General features: G+C 37.1%; 1 protein-coding gene across 1 annotated transcript in view; it reads left to right on the plus strand.

Annotated features, from left to right (window-relative positions):
• ANKRD30A (ankyrin repeat domain 30A) overlaps positions 1-26810 on the plus strand; it is a 215475-nt gene that overhangs the window by 80299 nt on the left and 108366 nt on the right. Inside the window, exons 23-28 of the mRNA XM_078332937.1 lie at positions 5629-5690; positions 7139-7229; positions 13084-13145; positions 14594-14684; positions 20822-20883; positions 22336-22426. Of these exons, the coding sequence (XP_078189063.1) occupies positions 5629-5690; positions 7139-7229; positions 13084-13145; positions 14594-14684; positions 20822-20883; positions 22336-22426 (459 nt within the window). The remainder of the gene's footprint in view (positions 1-5628; positions 5691-7138; positions 7230-13083; positions 13146-14593; positions 14685-20821; positions 20884-22335; positions 22427-26810) is intronic.

Below are 26810 nucleotides of genomic sequence, written 5' to 3' on the forward strand. Positions count from 1 at the left end.
CAAGACCTGGGGAAAATCAGAAAATTAGAAAGAAGAAAGTGGTAAAAGAGGAAATAAAGTCTGAGAAAGACAAAGTACACGAAGAAACAGGAAGCAGGTTTATGTAATGAAGGATGGTAATTGAAATTATTCTTCAGAAAAAGATAGGGTACGGTTAGAAATTTAGGGAGAACATAAAGTGACTTTCTAGTGCCAAAATTTACCAGAGAATCACAGCATAAATACTCTGTCTCTTCCTGCCTTTCTCACTGGTAGGACGTCATTAGGGATGGAAGCACCTCACCATGAAGAACTGTGTTCTATTTACAGTAGGTGAAAAGAGGCATATATCCACAGCCACACATGTATATAATTTGTCATCATATACAATCAGTGTAGCCCAGAAGTTTTTAAACTTAAGAAAAGCCGCTGGAAACCTTGTTAACAATTCACACTGTCAATCAGCAGACTTGGGATTCTGCATTTTCAGTAAGTTCTCATGCAACGCTGATGCTGCTGGTCCTTGGACCTTGCTCTGAGTGGCAAAAGTAGAAGCCTTCATGGGAAAAATGTGGAAGAAAAGCAATTGAAAGAAGGTCAAGGCATAACGGGGTCAAGAGAAAGCATTATATTGCTCTTATTTTCGAGTATGTTTTTAGCCAGAGGAGAAGGAGAAACATTCCCCTCCCTGTGCCCCTGTATGCCCTCTATTCAACACCCACCTGTGAGTAAGAACATGTGGTGTTTGGTTTTCTGTTCTTGTGTCACTTTGCTGAGATTGATGGTTTCCAGATTCATCCATGTCCCTACAAAGGACATGAACTCATTCTTTTTATGGCTGCATAGTATTCCATGGTGTATATGTGCCACATTATCTTGGTCCAGTGTATTGTTGATGGGCATTTGGGTTGGTTCCAGGTCTTCGTTATTGTAAGCAGCGCTGCAATGAACATACATGTGCCTGTGTCTTTATAATAGAATGATTTTTGATTCTTTTGGTATATACCCGGTAGTGGGATTGCTGGGTCAAACGGAATTTCTACTTCCAGATCCTTGAGAAATCACCACACTCTCTTCCATAATGGTTGAACTAATCTACACCACCACCAACAGTTTGAAACTGTCCCTTTTTGTCCATATCGCCTCCAGTATCTGTTGTCTTCAGATTTTTAAATGATCGCCATTCTAAGTGGCATGAGATGGTATCTCCATGTGGTTCTGATTTGCATTTTCCTGATGACCAGTGATGATAAGCATGTTTAAATATGTTTGTTGGCCTCATAAATGTCTTCCTTTGAAAAGGGTCTCTTCATATCTTTCATCCACTTTTGAATGGGTTATTTTTGTTTTTTGTTTGTTTGTTTGTTTGTTTTTGTACGTCTGTTTTAGTTCCTTTTAGATTCTGGATATTAGCCCACTGTCAGATAGGTATATGGTAAACAATTTTTCCCATGCTGTTGGTTGCTGTTTCACTCTGATGATTGCTTCTTTTTCTGTGCAGAAACTCTTAAGTTTAATTAGACCCCATTTGTGTATTTTGGCTTTTGTTGCCATTGCTTTTGGTGTTTCAGTCATGAAGCTCTTGCCTATGCCTATTTCCTGAATGATTTTGTCTAGGTACTCTTGTTGAGTTTTCATAGATTTAGGTCTTATGTATAAATCTTTGATGCATCTAGAGTTAATTTTAGTGTAAGATGTCAGGAAGGGGCCCACTTTCAGCTTTTTGCACATGGCTAGCCAGTTTTCCCAACAGCATTTATTAAATTGGGAATCATTTCTTCATTGCTTGTTTTTGTCAGGCTTGTCAAAGATCGGATGGTTGTAGGTATGTTGTGTTTCCTCCGAGGCCTCTGTCCCGTTTTGTTGGTTGATATGTCTGTTTTGGTACCAGTCCCATGCTGTTTTGATTACTGTAGCCTCGTAGTATAATTTGAAGTCCGGTAGTGTGATGTCTCCCGCTTTGTTCTATTTGCTTAGAATGGACTTGGCTATGCGGGCTCTTTTTTGGTGCCATATGAAGTATGAAAAAGAAAACTTCAGGCCAATATCCATGATGAACATCGATGCAAAAGTCTTCAGTAAAATACTGGTAAGTCGAATGCAACAGCACATCAAAGAGCTTATTCATCACAATCAAGTAGACTTCATCCCTGGGATGCAAGGCTGGTTCAACAGATGTAAATCCCCAAACGTAATCTATCACATAAACAGAACCAAAGGCAAAAACCACATGATCATCTCAATAGATGCAGAGAAGGCCTTCAAGGAAATTCAACAACCCTTTTTGCTAAAACCTTTCAATAAATGAGGTATCAATGGAACATATCTCAAAATAGTAAAAGCTACTTCTGACAAATCCACAGCCAATCTCATACTGAATGGGCAAAAACTGGATGCTTTCTTAATGAAAACTGGCACTAGGCAAGGATGCCCTCTCTCACCATTCCTATTCAGTATAGTATTGGAAGTTGTAGCCAGAGCAATCAGGCAAGAAAAAGAAATAAAGGGTATTCAATTAGGAAAAGAGGAAATCCGATTGTCAGTATTTGCAGACAACATGATTGTATATTTAGAAAACACCATCATCTCAGCCCAAAGTCTTCTTAAACTGATAGGCACCTCAGTAAAGTCTCAGCATACAAAATCATTGTGCAGAAGTCACAAGCATTTCTGTACGCCAATAACAGACAGACAGCCAAATCATGAGCAGACTCCTATTCACAATTGCTACAAAGAGAATTAAATACCTAGGAATACAACTGACAAAGGCTGTGAAGAACCTCTTCAAGGAGAACTACAAAATGCTGCTCAACACAATAAGAGAGGACAACAGAGATGGAAAAGCATTCTATGCTCATGGTTCGGAGGAATCAATATCGAGAAAATGGCCATACTGCCCAAAGTAATCTATAGATAATTCAATGCTATCCCCATCAAGCTACCAATGACTTTCTCCACAGAACTGGAAAAAAACACCTAAACTTCATATGGAATCACAAAAGACCCCACATAGCCAGGACAATCCTAAGCAAAAGAACAAAGCCAGAGGCGTCACACTGCCAGACTTCAAACTATACTTCAAGGCTACTGTAATCAAAACAGCATGGGACTGATACCAAAACAGAACATAGACCAATGGAGCAGAACAGAGACCCAAGAAGAAACACCACACATCTACAACCATGTGATCTTTGCCAAACCCAACAAAAACAGGCAATGGAGAAAGGACTCCATGTTGCATAAGTGGTAATGGGAAAACTGGCTAGCAATGTGCAGAAAGCAGAAACTGGACCACTACCTGTCACCTTACACTAAAATTAATTCCAGATGGATCAAAGATTTAAACATAAAACCTGACACCATAAAAACACTAGAAGAAAACGTAGGCACAACCATCCAGGACATAGGCATAGGCAAGGACTTCATGACTAAAACACCAAAAGCAATGGCGATAAAAGCCAGGATACCCAAATGGGATCTAATGAAACTCCAGAGCTTCTGTACAACAAAAGAAACCATCATTAGAGTGAATCAGCAGCCAACAGAATGGGAAAAAATTTTGCAATCTACCCATCTGACAAAGGGCTAATATCCAGAAACTACAAAGAATTAAACAGATATACAAGAAAAAACAAACAACCCCATTCAAAACTGGGCAAAGGATACGAACAGACACTTTTCAAAAGAGGACATATATGAGGACAACAAACATATGAACTAATGTTCATCATCACGGGTCATTGGAGAAATGCAAATCAAAACCACACTGAGGTATCATCTCATGCCAGTTAGAATGCTGACCATTAGAAATTCTGGAGACAACAACAGATCCTGGAGAGGATGTGGAGAAATAGGAACACTCTTACACAGTTGGTGGGAGTGTTAATTAGTTCAATCATTGTGGAAGACAGTGTGGCGATTTCTCAAGGATCTAGAAATAGAAATTCCATTTGACCCAGCAATCCCACTACTGGGTATATACCCAAAGAAATATAAATTGTTCTACTATAAAGACACATGCACACGTATGTTCATTGCAGCCCTGTGTACAATAGCAAAGGCCTGGAACCAACCCAAGTGCCCATCAATGATAGACTGGACAAAGAAAATGGGGTACATATACACCGTGGAATACTACTCAGACATAAAAACAGGATGAGTTTGTGTCCTTTATAGGCACTTGGTTGAATCCAGAAACCATCATTCTCAGCAAACTGACACAAGAATAGAAAGTCAAACACCATATGTTCTCACTCATAGGTGGGTGTTGAACAGTGAGAAGGCCTGGAGTCAGGGAGAGGAGCATGGCACACTGGGGACAGTTGAGGAGACTAGGGGAGAGAAAGTGGGTGGTGGGGAGGGTGGGGAGGGCAGAGAGGGATAGCATGGGGAGAAATGCCAGATATAGTATGCACCTAAATCAAAGTAAATACATTTTAAAAAATAAGAAACAAAGTATTTCCATGTGCAGTCGTACATTCCACTAACAACTAAAACTGACACACAGATTATTAGAGCTACAGTGTTACAACAGGTTAGATCTCTGAAATGATCCACGATATACATCTAACAATGAGTGAAAATGGTGAGTTACCAATGTACGATTTGAGTTTCTTGGACCCTCTGCATGAAATGTGAACGTTAGGGATGCAGAGACCACAAGTGAAATTTACTTTTTAAAACCAGATGTACAGTTCTTAGAGGTCAAGTTACAAATGTAGCGCAAAAGATTAAACAGTCTTTTAAGTTTTAGTTGTGCATGTTTGCTTTTCTTTTAACCTGATTGGAATAGTCATAATTTGTACTTCTTGTTGATAAAGAAACCTGGACAGAGTTTATATTATAAATTCATTTTCTGTCTCCTTGGGCTGAGAGCACTTCAATTCTTGTGTGGGCCTTGATTTCATCCTGTAACATGTGAGAACATTAGGTTACATAAGGCAATTATTTCCTTTCTATATATTTCTGATGTTTCTCCAAGGTGTCACAAGCTGGCTCTGAAGATATTGCTGCATTTGGGAAGAACTGTGTCATTGTAATTAAAGCAGTTCTTACTTTACATGAAATACAGGTTTTTTAAGCTTATCTTTCTAAACCGCACACACATCCAAAGCACACCCAATGTACTGCCATGGCATGTTGAAACTTAAAAGGGTTGGACATATATTTTACTAACATCAAAAAGTCAATATTCTTAAAATATCTTACTGATTGATAAATAATCTTTTTTGGAGAACTGTGTGATAGATATTGCTGAGTCGATCAAACCAAGTAATAGTAAAAGATAAAAATTTACAAAGAAATGAGAGATGATAGGTACCGAAAGGTTTCTGAATGAATAGCAAACATGGGACATACTGTGTGTCACGGGAGAAGAGGATATGACTGCTTTGTGAAGAAATAATTTATACAAGTGAGTCAAATTTCTAGTTTTTCTGCATTCTAATTAATGACATAAAGTTAATTTTTAGATTTTTGAGATTTCACTTTTAATGGATTGACTATAGAAATTGTGATTGTAATCTACAATAGGAATATACAGGCTGCAGAGGAAAAAAGATTCTTGAATGAAAATGGAATTGTATATGCTTCTAAAATGTATAGTAGAGAAATGTTCTCATGAATGTGTCTCTTATTAACCTTTTATAGATCAAATGTTCCCATCAGAATCTAAACAAGAGGAAGATGAAAAAAATTCTTGGGATTCTGAGGTACTGTGTATTATTGATTTTTTCAAAAGTATTAGTATTGCCTGATGTGCAAACATAACCCCAGAGTCTTAGGTTTATTTTCTCACCTCTGCATATCTCACCCCAAAATTAGTCTTTCCGATATTTTTTAGAATATACTTTATGGAGAATCTATGTGCTAAGTAGGTTATTTCTTCATAGTAAAATTCTTCTCATCTGTAGGATTAAATTAAGAAGCCAATGAGGTATAGTATAAAAAATAAAGCTCAGGACTCACTAGGAATTCCCCTGGAATCTGCAGTAAATTTGTCTACAAACTAAAGAATTACAGTGAGTCCAGCTATGGGCAAATGTATGACATGGTATATCTCTATGTATAAAAGTTCTAATTGGATTCATAGAGAGACAGTTTAAACTGTAGTTTTGTAAAACTTGGGACCTGAAAACCTAATGCCTTGCAAATGGAAGTATGGAATTATTTTACTATTCAGTATAGATCTGAGGGAACATTTCAGGAGAAAGGAAAGCATGAGGAGTAGGAAACCCATGGGCTATAATAACAACAGTTTGGTTGGGCAGTATTTTAAAAAATAAAAATAATTTTTACAAATATAACCTTTTGAGGCCCTTTGTGGCTGTCAAGCTGCAGCAGCATAAGTGTCAAACAATAGCAATCTATTTTAAAGTCACAACTGTGAAATGACGGGGCAGGTATCTGACCTCTTAGAAATAAGAAGCTGCTGCATGGTGGTCACAGCAAAGGTTGGAAGTCAATAGAGAAGTCGATTTTATCTAATTTGTCATTAGACACGAAGACTTTAATACTTGTGCGCTTTCATTTAGAAATGACATGATGTTTTTCTTAGTGCATTTTCATTGTATTCAAGCCCTGTTCCTATAATTTTAAATTTTATCAGAAACTTTCTGATTATTTTCTGTTCCTGTTTACCTAAATAAAGCAGTTTTTTGAATTTTCTGTGCAGACATTATATGACAGACTCTGAAAGCTGTCTTAATGAAATGCATCATTTTTAACACTAAACAATTCTATAGTCATGAGTATTTTAAATGCTTAATGCAGTATGTGTTATGGTAAGTAGCAAGTGTTTTGTATTTTGTTCAAAGTGCCATATTTATTTTTGATGAGAACTGTAACGTAAGTTAGTTATTTTCAAGTGAGTTAGTTTGGAAATACGCACGAGTGAGTTTTCTTGGGAATGTGATTGATTTTTCCTGCTCAGGAACCAAGTTAACACCCACCTGAAGGTAAAGAAAAGCTTGATCTATACCCCGTTTATGAAGCTTTGCATCAAAATGTTTTGGTTTTTAATACATGTCTGCCCTTAAATCAAATTGCGTTTAAAGTAGGAAATTTTGCTTTAAAGATTGCCTTTTAATTAGGAAATTTTGATACTCTTAATTATTAGGATTTTTACGTTGAACTTACTTATTGAAATTATTTTTAACAGAGTCTTCCTGAGAGTGTTCAAGAGAACCATGTGTGTTTACTCGATGCTACATATCAAAAAGAAATGAAGACAATAAATGAAAAATTAGAAGGTAAGAATCATTTCTTATTTAACAAGTCATTGGACCGAATATTTCTCTAAACTCATGAGGAAGGATACACACTAATAGCCAAAGGAAAGTACTACCTAAATGCCCAGCATGGAAAAGAGAGAAGTGAAACGGTGATACACGATACATCCTATCAGGTGTTGGCAACAGACTGTGTATTGAGAGTGCTGAAAAGGAGCTGAATAATTAGTTTGAATTCACGATATTCCAAGACCTGGGGAAAATCAGAAAATTAGAAAGAAGAAAGTGGTAAAAGAGGAAATAAAGTCTGAGAAAGACAAAGTACACGAAGAAACAGGAAGCAGGTTTATGTAATGAAGGATGGTAATTGAAATTATTCTTCAGAAAAAGATAGGGTACGGTTAGAAATTTAGGGAGAACATAAAGTGACTTTCTAGTGCCAAAATTTACCAGAGAATCACAGCATAAATACTCTGTCTCTTCCTGCCTTTCTCACTGGTAGGACGTCATTAGGGATGGAAGCACCTCACCATGAAGAACTGTGTTCTATTTACAGTAGGTGAAAAGAGGCATATATCCACAGCCACACATGTATATAATTTGTCATCATATACAATCAGTGTAGCCCAGAAGTTTTTAAACTTAAGAAAAGCCGCTGGAAACCTTGTTAACAATTCACACTGTCAATCAGCAGACTTGGGATTCTGCATTTTCAGTAAGTTCTCATGCAACGCTGATGCTGCTGGTCCTTGGACCTTGCTCTGAGTGGCAAAAGTAGAAGCCTTCATGGGAAAAATGTGGAAGAAAAGCAATTGAAAGAAGGTCAAGGCATAACGGGGTCAAGAGAAAGCATTATATTGCTCTTATTTTCGAGTATGTTTTTAGCCAGAGGAGAAGGAGAAACATTCCCCTCCCTGTGCCCCTGTATGCCCTCTATTCAACACCCACCTGTGAGTAAGAACATGTGGTGTTTGGTTTTCTGTTCTTGTGTCACTTTGCTGAGATTGATGGTTTCCAGATTCATCCATGTCCCTACAAAGGACATGAACTCATTCTTTTTATGGCTGCATAGTATTCCATGGTGTATATGTGCCACATTATCTTGGTCCAGTGTATTGTTGATGGGCATTTGGGTTGGTTCCAGGTCTTCGTTATTGTAAGCAGCGCTGCAATGAACATACATGTGCCTGTGTCTTTATAATAGAATGATTTTTGATTCTTTTGGTATATACCCGGTAGTGGGATTGCTGGGTCAAACGGAATTTCTACTTCCAGATCCTTGAGAAATCACCACACTCTCTTCCATAATGGTTGAACTAATCTACACCACCACCAACAGTTTGAAACTGTCCCTTTTTGTCCATATCGCCTCCAGTATCTGTTGTCTTCAGATTTTTAAATGATCGCCATTCTAAGTGGCATGAGATGGTATCTCCATGTGGTTCTGATTTGCATTTTCCTGATGACCAGTGATGATAAGCATGTTTAAATATGTTTGTTGGCCTCATAAATGTCTTCCTTTGAAAAGGGTCTCTTCATATCTTTCATCCACTTTTGAATGGGTTATTTTTGTTTTTTGTTTGTTTGTTTGTTTGTTTTTGTACGTCTGTTTTAGTTCCTTTTAGATTCTGGATATTAGCCCACTGTCAGATAGGTATATGGTAAACAATTTTTCCCATGCTGTTGGTTGCTGTTTCACTCTGATGATTGCTTCTTTTTCTGTGCAGAAACTCTTAAGTTTAATTAGACCCCATTTGTGTATTTTGGCTTTTGTTGCCATTGCTTTTGGTGTTTCAGTCATGAAGCTCTTGCCTATGCCTATTTCCTGAATGATTTTGTCTAGGTACTCTTGTTGAGTTTTCATAGATTTAGGTCTTATGTATAAATCTTTGATGCATCTAGAGTTAATTTTAGTGTAAGATGTCAGGAAGGGGCCCACTTTCAGCTTTTTGCACATGGCTAGCCAGTTTTCCCAACAGCATTTATTAAATTGGGAATCATTTCTTCATTGCTTGTTTTTGTCAGGCTTGTCAAAGATCGGATGGTTGTAGGTATGTTGTGTTTCCTCCGAGGCCTCTGTCCCGTTTTGTTGGTTGATATGTCTGTTTTGGTACCAGTCCCATGCTGTTTTGATTACTGTAGCCTCGTAGTATAATTTGAAGTCCGGTAGTGTGATGTCTCCCGCTTTGTTCTATTTGCTTAGAATGGACTTGGCTATGCGGGCTCTTTTTTGGTGCCATATGAAGTATGAAAAAGAAAACTTCAGGCCAATATCCATGATGAACATCGATGCAAAAGTCTTCAGTAAAATACTGGTAAGTCGAATGCAACAGCACATCAAAGAGCTTATTCATCACAATCAAGTAGACTTCATCCCTGGGATGCAAGGCTGGTTCAACAGATGTAAATCCCCAAACGTAATCTATCACATAAACAGAACCAAAGGCAAAAACCACATGATCATCTCAATAGATGCAGAGAAGGCCTTCAAGGAAATTCAACAACCCTTTTTGCTAAAACCTTTCAATAAATGAGGTATCAATGGAACATATCTCAAAATAGTAAAAGCTACTTCTGACAAATCCACAGCCAATCTCATACTGAATGGGCAAAAACTGGATGCTTTCTTAATGAAAACTGGCACTAGGCAAGGATGCCCTCTCTCACCATTCCTATTCAGTATAGTATTGGAAGTTGTAGCCAGAGCAATCAGGCAAGAAAAAGAAATAAAGGGTATTCAATTAGGAAAAGAGGAAATCCGATTGTCAGTATTTGCAGACAACATGATTGTATATTTAGAAAACACCATCATCTCAGCCCAAAGTCTTCTTAAACTGATAGGCACCTCAGTAAAGTCTCAGCATACAAAATCATTGTGCAGAAGTCACAAGCATTTCTGTACGCCAATAACAGACAGACAGCCAAATCATGAGCAGACTCCTATTCACAATTGCTACAAAGAGAATTAAATACCTAGGAATACAACTGACAAAGGCTGTGAAGAACCTCTTCAAGGAGAACTACAAAATGCTGCTCAACACAATAAGAGAGGACAACAGAGATGGAAAAGCATTCTATGCTCATGGTTCGGAGGAATCAATATCGAGAAAATGGCCATACTGCCCAAAGTAATCTATAGATAATTCAATGCTATCCCCATCAAGCTACCAATGACTTTCTCCACAGAACTGGAAAAAAACACCTAAACTTCATATGGAATCACAAAAGACCCCACATAGCCAGGACAATCCTAAGCAAAAGAACAAAGCCAGAGGCGTCACACTGCCAGACTTCAAACTATACTTCAAGGCTACTGTAATCAAAACAGCATGGGACTGATACCAAAACAGAACATAGACCAATGGAGCAGAACAGAGACCCAAGAAGAAACACCACACATCTACAACCATGTGATCTTTGCCAAACCCAACAAAAACAGGCAATGGAGAAAGGACTCCATGTTGCATAAGTGGTAATGGGAAAACTGGCTAGCAATGTGCAGAAAGCAGAAACTGGACCACTACCTGTCACCTTACACTAAAATTAATTCCAGATGGATCAAAGATTTAAACATAAAACCTGACACCATAAAAACACTAGAAGAAAACGTAGGCACAACCATCCAGGACATAGGCATAGGCAAGGACTTCATGACTAAAACACCAAAAGCAATGGCGATAAAAGCCAGGATACCCAAATGGGATCTAATGAAACTCCAGAGCTTCTGTACAACAAAAGAAACCATCATTAGAGTGAATCAGCAGCCAACAGAATGGGAAAAAATTTTGCAATCTACCCATCTGACAAAGGGCTAATATCCAGAAACTACAAAGAATTAAACAGATATACAAGAAAAAACAAACAACCCCATTCAAAACTGGGCAAAGGATACGAACAGACACTTTTCAAAAGAGGACATATATGAGGACAACAAACATATGAACTAATGTTCATCATCACGGGTCATTGGAGAAATGCAAATCAAAACCACACTGAGGTATCATCTCATGCCAGTTAGAATGCTGACCATTAGAAATTCTGGAGACAACAACAGATCCTGGAGAGGATGTGGAGAAATAGGAACACTCTTACACAGTTGGTGGGAGTGTTAATTAGTTCAATCATTGTGGAAGACAGTGTGGCGATTTCTCAAGGATCTAGAAATAGAAATTCCATTTGACCCAGCAATCCCACTACTGGGTATATACCCAAAGAAATATAAATTGTTCTACTATAAAGACACATGCACACGTATGTTCATTGCAGCCCTGTGTACAATAGCAAAGGCCTGGAACCAACCCAAGTGCCCATCAATGATAGACTGGACAAAGAAAATGGGGTACATATACACCGTGGAATACTACTCAGACATAAAAACAGGATGAGTTTGTGTCCTTTATAGGCACTTGGTTGAATCCAGAAACCATCATTCTCAGCAAACTGACACAAGAATAGAAAGTCAAACACCATATGTTCTCACTCATAGGTGGGTGTTGAACAGTGAGAAGGCCTGGAGTCAGGGAGAGGAGCATGGCACACTGGGGACAGTTGAGGAGACTAGGGGAGAGAAAGTGGGTGGTGGGGAGGGTGGGGAGGGCAGAGAGGGATAGCATGGGGAGAAATGCCAGATATAGTATGCACCTAAATCAAAGTAAATACATTTTAAAAAATAAGAAACAAAGTATTTCCATGTGCAGTCGTACATTCCACTAACAACTAAAACTGACACACAGATTATTAGAGCTACAGTGTTACAACAGGTTAGATCTCTGAAATGATCCACGATATACATCTAACAATGAGTGAAAATGGTGAGTTACCAATGTACGATTTGAGTTTCTTGGACCCTCTGCATGAAATGTGAACGTTAGGGATGCAGAGACCACAAGTGAAATTTACTTTTTAAAACCAGATGTACAGTTCTTAGAGGTCAAGTTACAAATGTAGCGCAAAAGATTAAACAGTCTTTTAAGTTTTAGTTGTGCATGTTTGCTTTTCTTTTAACCTGATTGGAATAGTCATAATTTGTACTTCTTGTTGATAAAGAAACCTGGACAGAGTTTATATTATAAATTCATTTTCTGTCTCCTTGGGCTGAGAGCACTTCAATTCTTGTGTGGGCCTTGATTTCATCCTGTAACATGTGAGAACATTAGGTTACATAAGGCAATTATTTCCTTTCTATATATTTCTGATGTTTCTCCAAGGTGTCACAAGCTGGCTCTGAAGATATTGCTGCATTTGGGAAGAACTGTGTCATTGTAATTAAAGCAGTTCTTACTTTACATGAAATACAGGTTTTTTAAGCTTATCTTTCTAAACCGCACACACATCCAAAGCACACCCAATGTACTGCCATGGCATGTTGAAACTTAAAAGGGTTGGACATATATTTTACTAACATCAAAAAGTCAATATTCTTAAAATATCTTACTGATTGATAAATAATCTTTTTTGGAGAACTGTGTGATAGATATTGCTGAGTCGATCAAACCAAGTAATAGTAAAAGATAAAAATTTACAAAGAAATGAGAGATGATAGGTACCGAAAGGTTTCTGAATGAATAGCAAACATGGGACATACTGTGTGTCACGGGAGAAGAGGATATGACTGCTTTGTGAAGAAATAATTTATACAAGTGAGTCAAATTTCTAGTTTTTCTGCATTCTAATTAATGACATAAAGTTAATTTTTAGATTTTTGAGATTTCACTTTTAATGGATTGACTATAGAAATTGTGATTGTAATCTACAATAGGAATATACAGGCTGCAGAGGAAAAAAGATTCTTGAATGAAAATGGAATTGTATATGCTTCTAAAATGTATAGTAGAGAAATGTTCTCATGAATGTGTCTCTTATTAACCTTTTATAGATCAAATGTTCCCATCAGAATCTAAACAAGAGGAAGATGAAAAAAATTCTTGGGATTCTGAGGTACTGTGTATTATTGATTTTTTCAAAAGTATTAGTATTGCCTGATGTGCAAACATAACCCCAGAGTCTTAGGTTTATTTTCTCACCTCTGCATATCTCACCCCAAAATTAGTCTTTCCGATATTTTTTAGAATATACTTTATGGAGAATCTATGTGCTAAGTAGGTTATTTCTTCATAGTAAAATTCTTCTCATCTGTAGGATTAAATTAAGAAGCCAATGAGGTATAGTATAAAAAATAAAGCTCAGGACTCACTAGGAATTCCCCTGGAATCTGCAGTAAATTTGTCTACAAACTAAAGAATTACAGTGAGTCCAGCTATGGGCAAATGTATGACATGGTATATCTCTATGTATAAAAGTTCTAATTGGATTCATAGAGAGACAGTTTAAACTGTAGTTTTGTAAAACTTGGGACCTGAAAACCTAATGCCTTGCAAATGGAAGTATGGAATTATTTTACTATTCAGTATAGATCTGAGGGAACATTTCAGGAGAAAGGAAAGCATGAGGAGTAGGAAACCCATGGGCTATAATAACAACAGTTTGGTTGGGCAGTATTTTAAAAAATAAAAATAATTTTTACAAATATAACCTTTTGAGGCCCTTTGTGGCTGTCAAGCTGCAGCAGCATAAGTGTCAAACAATAGCAATCTATTTTAAAGTCACAACTGTGAAATGACGGGGCAGGTATCTGACCTCTTAGAAATAAGAAGCTGCTGCATGGTGGTCACAGCAAAGGTTGGAAGTCAATAGAGAAGTCGATTTTATCTAATTTGTCATTAGACACGAAGACTTTAATACTTGTGCGCTTTCATTTAGAAATGACATGATGTTTTTCTTAGTGCATTTTCATTGTATTCAAGCCCTGTTCCTATAATTTTAAATTTTATCAGAAACTTTCTGATTATTTTCTGTTCCTGTTTACCTAAATAAAGCAGTTTTTTGAATTTTCTGTGCAGACATTATATGACAGACTCTGAAAGCTGTCTTAATGAAATGCATCATTTTTAACACTAAACAATTCTATAGTCATGAGTATTTTAAATGCTTAATGCAGTATGTGTTATGGTAAGTAGCAAGTGTTTTGTATTTTGTTCAAAGTGCCATATTTATTTTTGATGAGAACTGTAACGTAAGTTAGTTATTTTCAAGTGAGTTAGTTTGGAAATACGCACGAGTGAGTTTTCTTGGGAATGTGATTGATTTTTCCTGCTCAGGAACCAAGTTAACACCCACCTGAAGGTAAAGAAAAGCTTGATCTATACCCCGTTTATGAAGCTTTGCATCAAAATGTTTTGGTTTTTAATACATGTCTGCCCTTAAATCAAATTGCGTTTAAAGTAGGAAATTTTGCTTTAAAGATTGCCTTTTAATTAGGAAATTTTGATACTCTTAATTATTAGGATTTTTAAATTGAACTTATTTATTGAAATTATTTTTAACAGAGTCTTCCTGAGAGTGTTCAAGAGAACCATGTGTGTTTACTCGATGCTACATATCAAAAAGAAATGAAGACAATAAATGAAAAATTAGAAGGTAAGAATCATTTCTTATTTAACAAGTCATTGGACCGAATATTTCTCTAAACTCATGAGGAAGGATACACACTAATAGCCAAAGGAAAGTACTACCTAAATGCCCAGCATGGAAAAGAGAGAAGTGAAACGGTGATACACGATACATCCTATCAGGTGTTGGCAACAGACTGTGTATTGAGAGTGCTGAAAAGGAGCTGAATAATTAGTTTGAATTCACGATATTCCAAGACCTGGGGAAAATCAGAAAATTAGAAAGAAGGAAGTGGTAAAAGAGGAAATAAAGTCTGAGAAAGACAAAGTACACGAAGAAACAGGAAGCAGGTTTATGTAATGAAGGATGGTAATTGAAATTATTCTTCAGAAAAAGATAGGGTACGGTTAGAAATTTAGGGAGAACATAAAGTGACTTTCTAGTGCCAAAATTTACCAGAGAATCACAGCATAAATACTCTGTCTCTTCCTGCCTTTCTCACTGGTAGGACGTCATTAGGGATGGAAGCACCTCACCATGAAGAACTGTGTTCTATTTACAGTAGGTGAAAAGAAGCATATATCCACAGCCACACATGTATATAATTTGTCATCATATACAATCAGTGTAGCCCAGAAGTTTTTAAACTTAAGAAAAGCCGCTGGAAACCTTGTTAACAATTCACACTGTCAATCAGCAGACTTGGGATTCTGCATTTTCAGTAAGTTCTCATGCAACGCTGATGCTGCTGGTCCTTGGACCTTGCTCTGAGTGGCAAAAGTAGAAGCCTTCATGGGAAAAATGTGGAAGAAAAGCAATTGAAAGAAGGTCAAGGCATAACGGGGTCAAGAGAAAGCATTATATTGCTCTTATTTTCGAGTATGTTTTTTAGCCAGAGGAGAAGGAGAAACATTCCCCTCCCTGTGCCCCTGGATGCCCTCTATTCAACACCCACCTGCGAGTTAAAACATGTGGTGTTTGGTTTTCTGTTCTTGTGTCACTTTGCTGAGATTGATGGTTTCCAGATTCATCCATGTCCCTACAAAGACATGAACTCATTCTTTTTATGGCTGCATAGTATTCCATGGTGTATATGTGCCACATTATCTTGGTCCAGTGTATTGTTGATGGACATGTGGGTTGGTTCCAGGTCTTCGTTATTGTAAGCAGTGCTGCAATGAACATACATGTGCCTGTGTCTTTATAATAGAATGATTTTTGATTCTTTCGGTATATACCCGGTAGTGGGATTGCTGGTTCAAATGGAATTTCTATTTCCAGATCTTTGAGAAATCACCACACTCTCTTCCATAATGTTTGAACTAATCTACACTACCACCAACAATTTGAAACTGTCCCTTTTTGTCCATATCGCCTCCAGTATCTGTTGTCTCCAGATTTTTCAGTGATCAATATTCTAAGTTTTATGAGATTGTATTTCCAAGTGGTTTTAATTTGCATTTTCCTGATGACCAGTGATGATAAGCATTTTTAAATATGTTTTTTGGCCTCATAAATGTCTTCTTTTGAAAAGTTTCTATTCTTATCTTTCACCCACTTTTGAATGGGTGTTTCATCTTTGTACATCTGGTTTAGTTCGTTTTAGATTCTGGATATTAGCCCTTTGTCAGATAGGTGTATCGTAAACAATTTTTCCCATGCTGTTGGTTGCTGTTTCACTCTGATGATTGCTTTCTTTTGTGCAGAAACTCTTAAGTTTAGCTGGATCCTATTTCTGTATTTTGGCTTTTGTTGCCATTGCTTTTGGTGTTTCAGTCATGAAGCTCTTCCCTATGCCTATGTCCTGAATGGTTTTGTCTAAGTATTCTTCTAGAGGTTTTATGGTTTTAGGCCTTAGGTATAAATCTTTAACTCATCTAGAGTTAATTTTAGTGTAAAATGTCAGGGAGAGGTCCACTTTCAGCTTTGTGCACATGGCTAGCCAGTTTTCAGACACCATTTATTAAATTGGGAATCATTTCCCCATTGCTTGTTTTTGTCAGGTTTGTCAAAGATCGGATGATTGTAGGTATGGTGTGCTGTCTCCGAGGCATCTGCTCCATTCCATTGCTCTGTATCTCTGTTTTGCTGCCAGTCCGATGCTGTTTGGATTACTGCAGCCTCATAGTATAATTTGAAGTCCAGTAGTGTGACGTTTCCCGCCTTGTTCTATTTGCATAGAATTGACTTGGCTATGCGGGCTCTTTTTTGGTTCCATATGAAGTATAAAATAGATAACTTCAGGCCAATATTCATGATGAACATCGATGCAAAAGTCTTCAGTAAAATCCTGGTAAATCGAATGCAACAGCACATCAAAGAGCTTATTCATCACAATCAAGTAGACTTCATCCCTGGGATGTAAGGCTGGTTCAACAGATGTAAATCTCCAAACGTAATCTATCACATAAACAGAACCAAAGACAAAAACCCCATGATCTTCTCAACACATGCAGAAAAGGCCTTCAACGAAATTCAACATAACTTTCTGCTAAAACCTCTCAATAAATGAGGTATTGATAGAACATCTCTCAAATTAGTAAAGGTATTTCCGACAAATCCACAGCCAATATCATATTGAATGGGCAAAAACTGGAAGCTTTCCCAATGAAAACTGGCACTAGGCAAGGATGCCCTCTCTCACCATTCCTATTCAGTATAGTATTGGAAGTTGTAGCCAGAGCAATCAGGCAAGAAAAAGAAATAAAGGGTATTCAATTAGGAAAAGAGGAAATCAGATTGTCTGTGTTTGCAGACAACATGATTGTATATTTAGAAAACACCATAGTCTCAGCCCAAAAATCTCCTTAAGCTGATAAGCAACTTAGTAAAGTTTCAGGATACAAAATCATTTTGCAGAAATTACAAGCATTTCTATACACCAATAACAGACAAACAGAGAGCCAAATCATGAGCAAACTCCCATTCACAATTGCTACAAAGAGAATTAAATAGCTAGGAATACTACTAAAAAAGGATATGGAGAACCTCTTCAAGGAGAACTACAAACTGCTGCTAAAGGCAATAAGAGAGGACACAGATAGGAAAACTTTCCATACTCATGGTTAGGAAGAATTAATAATGTGAAAATGGCCATACTGCCCAAAGTAATCTATAGATAGAATCAAAGCTATCCTCATCAAGCTACCAATGAGTTTCTTCACAGAACTGGGAAAAAACCACTTTAAACTTCAAATGGAATCACAAAAGACCCCAGATAGCCAAGACAATCCTAAGCAAAAAGAACAAAGCCGGAGGCGTCACACTGCCAGACTTCAATCTATACTGCAAGGCTGCAATAATCAAAACAGCATGGGACTGATACCTAAACAGAACATAGACCAATGGAGCAGAACAGAGACCCAAGAAGAAACACCACACATCTACAACCATGTGATCTTTGACACACCCGTCAATAACAAGGAATGGGGAAAGGACTCCATGTTTAATAAATGGTGTTGGAAAAAGTGGCTACCAATGTGCAGAAAGCAGAAACTGGACCCCTACCTGTCACCTTACACTAATATTAGCTCCAGATGAATCAAAGATTTAAACCTAAAACCTGGCCGGGCACAGTGGCTCACGCCTGTAATCCCAGCAATTTGGGAGGCCGAGGTGAGTGTATTACGAGGTCAAGAGATCAAGACCATCCTGGTCAACATGGTGAAACCCCGTCTCTACTAAAAATACAAAGAATTAGCTGGGCATGGTGTCACACACCTGTAATTCCAGCTACTCAGGAGGCTGAGGTAGGAGAATTTCCTGAACCCAGGAGGCGGAGGTTGTCATGAGCCGAGATCGCACCACTACACTCCACTTTAGGTACCAAGAACTAAACTCCATCTCAAAGAAACAAACAAACATAAAACCTAACACCATAAAAACACTAGAAGAAAACGTAGGCAAAACCATCCAGGACATAGGCATGGGCAAGGACTTCATGACTAAAACACCAAAAGCAATGGCAATAAAAGCCAGGATACCCAAATGAGATCTAATGAAACTCCAGAGCTTCTGTACAACAAAAGAAACCGTCATTAGAGTGAATCAGCAGCCAACAGAATGGGAAAAAATTTTGCAATCTACCCATCTGACAAAGGGCTAATATCCAGAAACTGCAAAGGATTAAACAGATATACAAGAAAAAACAAACAACCCCATTCAAACCTGGGCAAAGGATACAAACAGACACTTTTCAAAAGAGGACATATATGAGGACAACAAACATATGAGAAAATGTTCATCATCACGGGTCATTAGAGAAATGCAAATCAAAACCACACTGAGATATCATCTCATGCCAGTTAGAATGGTGATTATTAGAAAACCTGGAGACAGCAACAGATCCTGCAGAGGATGTGGAGAAATAGGAACACTCTTACACAGTTGGTGGGAGTGTTAATTAGTTCAATCATTGTGGAAGACAGTGTGGCGATTTCTCAAGGATCTAGAAATAGAAATTCCATTTGACCCAGCAATCCCACTACTGGGTATATACCCAAAGAAATATAAATTGTTCTACTATAAAGACACATGCACACGTATGTTCATTGCAGCCCCGTGTACAATAGCAAAGGCCTGGAACCAACCCAAGTGCCCATCAATGATAGACTGGACAAAGAAAATGGGGTACATATACACCGTGGAATACTACTCAGACATAAAAACAGGATGAGTTTGTGTCCTTTATAGGCACTTGGTTGAATCCAGAAACCATCATTCTCAGCAAACTGACACAAGAATAGAAAGTCAAACACCATATGTTCTCACTCATAGGTGGGTGTTGAACAATGAGAAGGCCTGGAGTCAGGGAGAGGAGCATGGCACACTGGGGACAGTTGAGGAGACTAGGGGAGAGAAAGTGGGTGGTGGGGAGGGTGGGGAGGGCAGAGAGGGACAGCATGGGGAGAAATGCCAGATGTAGTATGCACCTTAATCAAAGTAAATACATTTTAAAAAATAAGAAATAAAGTTTTTTTATGTGAAATTGTACATTCCACTAACAACTAGAACTGACCCACAGATTATTAGAGCTACAGTGTTACAACAGATTAGATCTCTGAAATGATTCACAGTATATTTCTAATAATGAGTGAAAATGGTGAGTTACCAATGTACGATTTGAGTTTCTTGGACCCTCTGCATGACATGTGAACTTTAGGGATGCAGAGATCACAAGTGAAATTTACTTTTCAAACCAGATGTACAGTTTTTAGATGTGAAATGACAAATGTACCATTAATGAATAAACAGTCTTTTAAGACTTAGGTGTGCCTGTTTGTTTTTCTTTTAACCTGATTGGAATAGTCATAATTTTTACTTCTTGTTGATAAAGAAAACTGGACAGAATTTTTATTATAAATTTATTTTCTGTCTCTTTGGACTGAGAGCACTTCAATTTTTGTGTGGGTTTTGATTTAATCCCATAACACCTGAGAACACTAGGTTACATAATGCAATCATTTCTTTTCTCTATATTTCTGATGTCTCTCCAAGGTGTCACAAGCTGACTCTGAAGATATTGTTGCATTTTGCAAGAATTATGTCATTGTAATTAAAGCAGTTCTTACTTTACATGAAATACAAGTTTTTTAAGCTTATCTTTCTAAAACGTACACACATCCAAAGCACACCCAATGTACTGCCATGGCATGTTGAAATTTAAAAGGGTTGGACATATATTTTACTAACATCAAAAAGTCAATATTCTTAAAAAATCTTACTGAGTGATAAATAATCTTTTTTGGAGAACTGTGTGATAGAGATTGCTGAGTCGATCAAACTAAGTAATAGTAAAAGATAAAAATCTACAAAGAAATGAGAGACGATAGGTATTGAAAGGTTTCTGAATGAATAGCAAACATGGGACATACTGTGTTTCACGGGAGAAGAGGATATGACTGCTTTGTGAAGAAATAATTTATACAAGTGAGTCAAATTTCTAGTTTTTCTGCATTCTAATTAATGACATAAAGTTAATTTTTAGATTATTGAGATTTCACTTCTAATGGATTGACTATAGAACTTGTGATTGTAATCTACAAAAAGAATCTACAGGCTACAGAGGAAAGAAGATTCTTGAATGAAAATAGAGTTGTATATGCTTATAAAATTTATAGTAGAGAAATGTTCTCATGAATGTGTCTCTTACTAACGTTTTATAGATCAAATGTTCCCATCAGAATCTAAACAAGAGGAAGATGAAAAAAATTCTTGGGATTCTGAGGTACTGTGTATTACTGATTTTTTCAAAAGTATTAGTATTGCCTGATGTGCAAACATAACACCAGAGGCTTGGATTTACTTTCTCACCTCTGCATATCTCACCCCAAAATTAGTCCTTCCGATATTTTATAGAATATACTTTATAGAGAATCTATGTGCTAAGTATATTATTTCTTCATAGTGAAATTCTGCTCATCTGTAGGATTAAATTAAGAAGCCAATGAGGTATAGTATAAAAAATAAGGCTTCGGACTCACTAGGAATTCCCCTGGAATCTGCAGTAAATTTGTCTACAAACTAAAGAATTACAGTGAGTCCAGCTATGGGCAAATGTATGATATGGTATATCTCTATGTATAAAAGTTCTAATTGGATTCATAGAGAGACAGTTTAAACTGTAGTTTTGTAAAACTTGGGACCTGAAAACATAATGCCTGGCAAATGGAAGTATGGAATTATTTTACTATTCAGTATAGATCTGCGGGAACATTTCAGGAGAAAGGAAAGCATGAGGAAAAGGAAACCCATGGGCTATAATAACAACAGTTTGGTTGGGCAGTATTTTAAAAAATAAAAATAATTTTTACAAATATAACCTTTTGAGGCCCTTTGTGGCTGTCATGCTGCAGCAGCATAAGTGTCAAACAATAGCTACCTATTTTAAAGTAACAACTGTGGAATGATGGGGCAGGTATCTGACCTCTCAGAAAGGAGAAGCTGCTGCATGGTGTTCACAGCAAAGGTTGGAAGTCAGTAGACAAATCGGTTTCATCTGATTTGTCGTTAGACAGGAAGATTTTAATACTTGTGTGCTTTCATTTAGAAATGACATGATGTTTTTCTTACTGCATTTTCAGTTAATTCGAGCACTGTTTCTATAATTGTAAATTTTATCAGAAACTTTCTGATTATATTTAGCCCCTGTTTACCTAAATGAAGGAGTTTTTTGAATTTTCTGTGCAGACATTATATGACAGACTCTGAAAGTTGTCTTCATGACATGCATAATTTTTAACACTAAACAATTCTATAGTGATGAGTATTTTAAATTTTTAATGCAGTATGTGTTATGGTAAGTAGCAAGTGTTTTGTATTTTGTTCAAAGTGCTATATTTATTTTTGATGAGAACTGCAACATAAGTTAGGCATTTTCAAGTGAGTTAGTTTTAGAAATACGCACAAGTGAGTTTTTTTTTTTTGAATGTGATTGATTTTTGCTGCTCAGGAACCAAGTTAATACCCACATGAAGGTAAAGAAAGGCTTGATCTAGAGCACGTGTATGAAGGTTTCCATCAAAATATTTCAGTTTTCAATACATGTCTGCCCTTAAATCAAATTGCTTTTCAAGTAGGAAATATTGCTTTAAAAATTGCCTTTTAATTAGGAAATTTTGATGCTTTTAATTATTAGGATTTTTAAATTGAACTTATTTATTGATATTATTTTTAACAGAGTCTTTCTGAGAGTGTTCAACAGAAGTATGTGTGTTTACCCGATGCTGCATATCAAAAAGAAATCAAGACAATAAATGGAAAAATGGAAGGTAAGAGTCCTTTTGTTTTCAAGAAGTCATTTGACTGCATATTTCTCTTAACCCATGAGGAAGCATACACACTAATAACCAAAGAAAAGTACCTTTTAAATACCCAGCATGAAAAAGAAAGAAGTGAAATGGTGATAATTGATACATTTTATCAGTTGTTTTCAAAAAGATATTCCAAGACCTGGGGAAAATCAGAAAATTAGAGAGAAGATTGCAGTAAAAGAGGAAATAAAGTCTGAGAAAGACAAAGTACCTAAAAAACAGGAAGCAGGTTTGTAGAGTTTCTGCCGAGAGATCTGCTGTGAGTCTGATGGGCTTTCCTTTATGGGTGACCCGACCTTTCTCTCTGGCTGTCCTTAGAATTTTCTCCGTCATTTCAACCCTGTTGAATCTGACGATTATGTGCCTTGGGGTTGCTCTTCTTGCGGAGTATCTTTGTGGTGTTCTGTGTATTTCCTGAATTTGAGTGTTGGCCTGCCTTGCTAGGTTGGGGAAATTTTCCTGGATAATATCCTGAAGAGTATTTTCCAGCTTGGATTCATTCTCTTTGTTACATTCTGGTACACCTATCAAACATAGGTTAGGTCTCTTCACATAGTTCCACATTTCTTGGTGACTTTGTTTATTTCTTTTTGCGTTTTTTTTTCTAATCTTGGTTTCTTGTTTTATTTCATTAAGTTGATCTTCAACTTCTGATATTCTTTCTTCTGCTTGGTCAAATCAGCTGTTGAAACTTGTGCATTCTTCGTGAAGTTCTCATGTTGTGTTTTTCTGCTCTTTCAATTCATTCATATTCCTCTCTAAGTTATCCATTCTTGTTATCATTTCCTCGAATCTTTTTTCAAATCTTTTTTCAAGGTTCTTAGTTTCTTTGCATTAATTTAGAACATGTTCTTTTAGCTCACAAATGTTTCTCATTACCCACCTTCTGAAGTCTGATTCTGTCATTTCATCACAGTCATTCTCTGTCCAGCTTTGTTCCCTTGCTGGTGAGGAGTTTTGGTCCTTTGTAGGAGGCGAAGTGTTCTGGTTTCCAGTGTTTTCCTCCTTTTTGCGCTGGTTTCTTCCCATCTTTGTGGTTTTATCCACCTGTCATCTGAGTAGTTGCTGACTTTTTGATTGGGTCTCTGAGTGGACGCCCAGATTGTTGATGATGAGGTATTTCTGTTACTTGGTTTTCCTTCTACCAGTCTAGCCCCTAAGCTGTACAACTTCTGAGGTCCTCACCAGGCCCTGCTTCTCTGGTGTACCCCTGTAGCAGCTGCAGAATGGGGAGGGATACTACCAGTTTCTTCTTCTGCTATCTTTGTCCCAGAATGATGCCTGCCTAATGTCAGTCTGATCAGTCTTTTTTGAGGTGACTCTGGATATACAGGGCTCAGGGTGCTGCTTGAGGAGACGGTCTGTACTTTATAGTAGCTCAAGTGCTGAGCTGTGAGCTCCGTTGTTCATTCAGGGCTGTAAATCAGGTGCGTTTAAGTCTGCTGCAGCAGAACTCTTAAAACCCCTTTTTTTCCTCAGATGCTCTATCTCAGGGGATTGGGGCTTTTTAAATGAGTGTCCATTGCGCTATCCTGTCCTGCTAGGAGTCAGTCTAGTCACTATTTGCCTGCTGAGGCTCCACCCTGCTGATGTGGCATCCACCCTGTTGCTGCGGGTTCTGCCCTGAAGCCGTGGGCTCTGCTGCAGGCTCCGCCCTGCAGCGGAGTCTCTCTGTTATGGTGGGTTGCCTTGGCAATGGCAGGCTGCATCAGCAATGGGAGTGTACCTCAGTAGGGGCGGATTGCCTCGGTAATGGTGAACGCCCCTCCCCCACCGAGCTGCACTGTCCTGGGTTCAGCTGTGTCCGAAGTGAAACTCTCCACCCGGAGCGTTTTGTATTGCCGTTTTGTTTGTTCCTGTGGGGGTGAAACCCACCGAGCCCGCTCGCCTGACTCCTTGCCTCAGAGTGCCTTTCTTTTTTTTTTTTTTCCTTAAGTTGAATAGATGGCTCTCACCCAGGTGTTTCAGTCACCTGCTGTTAGAGCACCGGGATCTGTGTGATTTCCCATGCAGCTAGCCACTGCGCTGGCTCAAACACCACTTCCCAGGAATCTCCTCGTCTGGCTCACTCTCCACATCCCGTTTAATCAGAAGGATATGCTAATCTGTTCTCCCAAATCTCAAATTGCCAGTTTAGCAGGGCACCCGGGTCAGTGTGTTTTATGTGGATTGTTGCGGAGTGCTGCTGTGCTGCGCGCCCTCCGAAGTAGCTGCAACAGCCAAAACAGCTGCGCTTGCGTTCCATGTCTTTCCTACACCTGGGAATTTCCCCGTTTTGTGGGCAACAAAGATCCCTCTGGAAATGCGGCTTTGACTCACCCTCTGAGCATTCACTGAAAGCTGCGATCCTGAGTTGTTCTTACTGCGCCATCTTGAATCCTGACTCTGGTTTTATTTTTAAGGAAGAAATTTGTGTTGGTAAAATTGTTGTTGCATAAAAATTCATTAGAGAATAACATGATACACCAAACCAGACTAATTTTAAAAACCATAAGTTTCTGAATTTATTGTTTGAATGCTTAAATTGTTAGCATTAATGGGATATTGTACCATTTTTAAGACAGAAAAAGTTAATATTTAATGTATCTGTTATAAGTAATTTTAAAAATATAAATATTAATGTTGAAAGCTTATCCTACATGCTTTTCCTGGTGAGTTTTATGCATCTTCCTCTATAAGTGGATCAAGAAATATTCAGACGGCTAAGCTAGAAGATACAAAAATGTAGGCACAATATTATACCACATGGCTATGTGAAATAATGAATAGTTTAATTTATTATTATATAATACTATCCAACCTGATAAATTAATAACACATTCACAGATGAGATGTCAATTCTACATTCTGCTGAACTCTCGTCCTAACTTTGTACCTTATCAATGATAAGGCATATTAAAGAACATGATGAATGTCTGTATTGTAATGATATAAATGATTGCAATATATAATTAAAGACATCATATAGCATTCTATATTCAGTTTTGGCATGTACTTTTTCGGTGTCATGATTTGCTCCTCTGATCCAAGATCACTTCTCTTCTAATCACTCAGCATATATATATATATATATATATATTTTTTTTTTTTTTTTACAACAACTATTTTTGTTCAGCAATTAGCTTGTTTTCCTTTATTTTAAGATTTCATAGTGCACCGTCTTTACACTACATTTAATTAGACTGTCTTCATGGTGACAGAAATACCAACATAAATATTTTTACAAATGTCAACAAGTTTTGGTTTAAGTGTATGTGCTACTTTACGCTATATTAGAAATTAAAATGAAGTGTTTAAAATACAAGGTGTGTAGCCATACATTTTAATAGCCATTACAGATTTGGCTCACTAATCTTTAGAGCTATGCCATGTGACCTGTCATGACTCTAAATAATCCACTGTACACTGTTGTAAAAATTAAAGTAATAAAAAAAACTAAAGTAGTATTTTCATACTGGTTTCCTCTGCATGGATCTTGACCTTTAGAGATGATCAGATAATTTAGAAACAGAGTTTTTATTTCTTTTTTTTTTTTTAATTGTACTTTGGACTCTGGGGTACATGTGCACATCCTGCATCTTGCAGGATTGTTACATAGGTACTTACATACCATGGTTTCGCAGAACCAGAGTTTTCTACCACACATAGGATTCTTAAATGCCAAGTGAAAATGGTTCCTTTAATGTTTCATTTATACCTATTTTTTCTTTTTATCTTTTCTCAGAAACTTTATAGCCAGCCATTTTCTTTTCAAAGGAAAATAATTTGGTTATATATTCATTTTCTGTCTCATGACTCTCTGCTTTCTTTGCACTTAATCAAAGATGTACATTTATCATAGGTTTACATAAACTGAGCAGATGAATAAATGATGTTATTATTTATATGAATTTCTGAGTTTTCTTCAATGCTTCAGAAGTAAATTTTGAAGATATTAATGAAGTGAGAATGACCTTCTCATTGTATTTAAAACAGTTTATTTTATTTGAAGTGTATTGAATACAATTTTAAGTATTTTTTCTAAAACACATTTATGCAATATTGTCATGTATATTTAACCTTAAAATGATTAGGCATAAATTCTGTGTGTTTTAGAGAGTTTATATCCATGAAGTGTCTTATTTATTGATCAATCATCTCTCATGGAAAATAACATATATAGTAGATATTTCAAATATATTAAAGTAAGTCATACTGAAAAATAAAAAATGTAGAGATAAATAGGAAGATAAAATATGTTTTATTAATATTATTTGATGAAATGACCTAATTTCAATGTAAAAAACGATGTCTAGTTTTTCTGGAAGTTTTTTATAAGAGCTTTTCATAAGAGTAGTTTAAC

The sequence above is a fragment of the Callithrix jacchus genome, chromosome 7 (assembly GCF_049354715.1).
Source record: "Callithrix jacchus isolate 240 chromosome 7, calJac240_pri, whole genome shotgun sequence".
Taxonomy (NCBI): domain Eukaryota; kingdom Metazoa; phylum Chordata; class Mammalia; order Primates; family Cebidae; genus Callithrix; species Callithrix jacchus.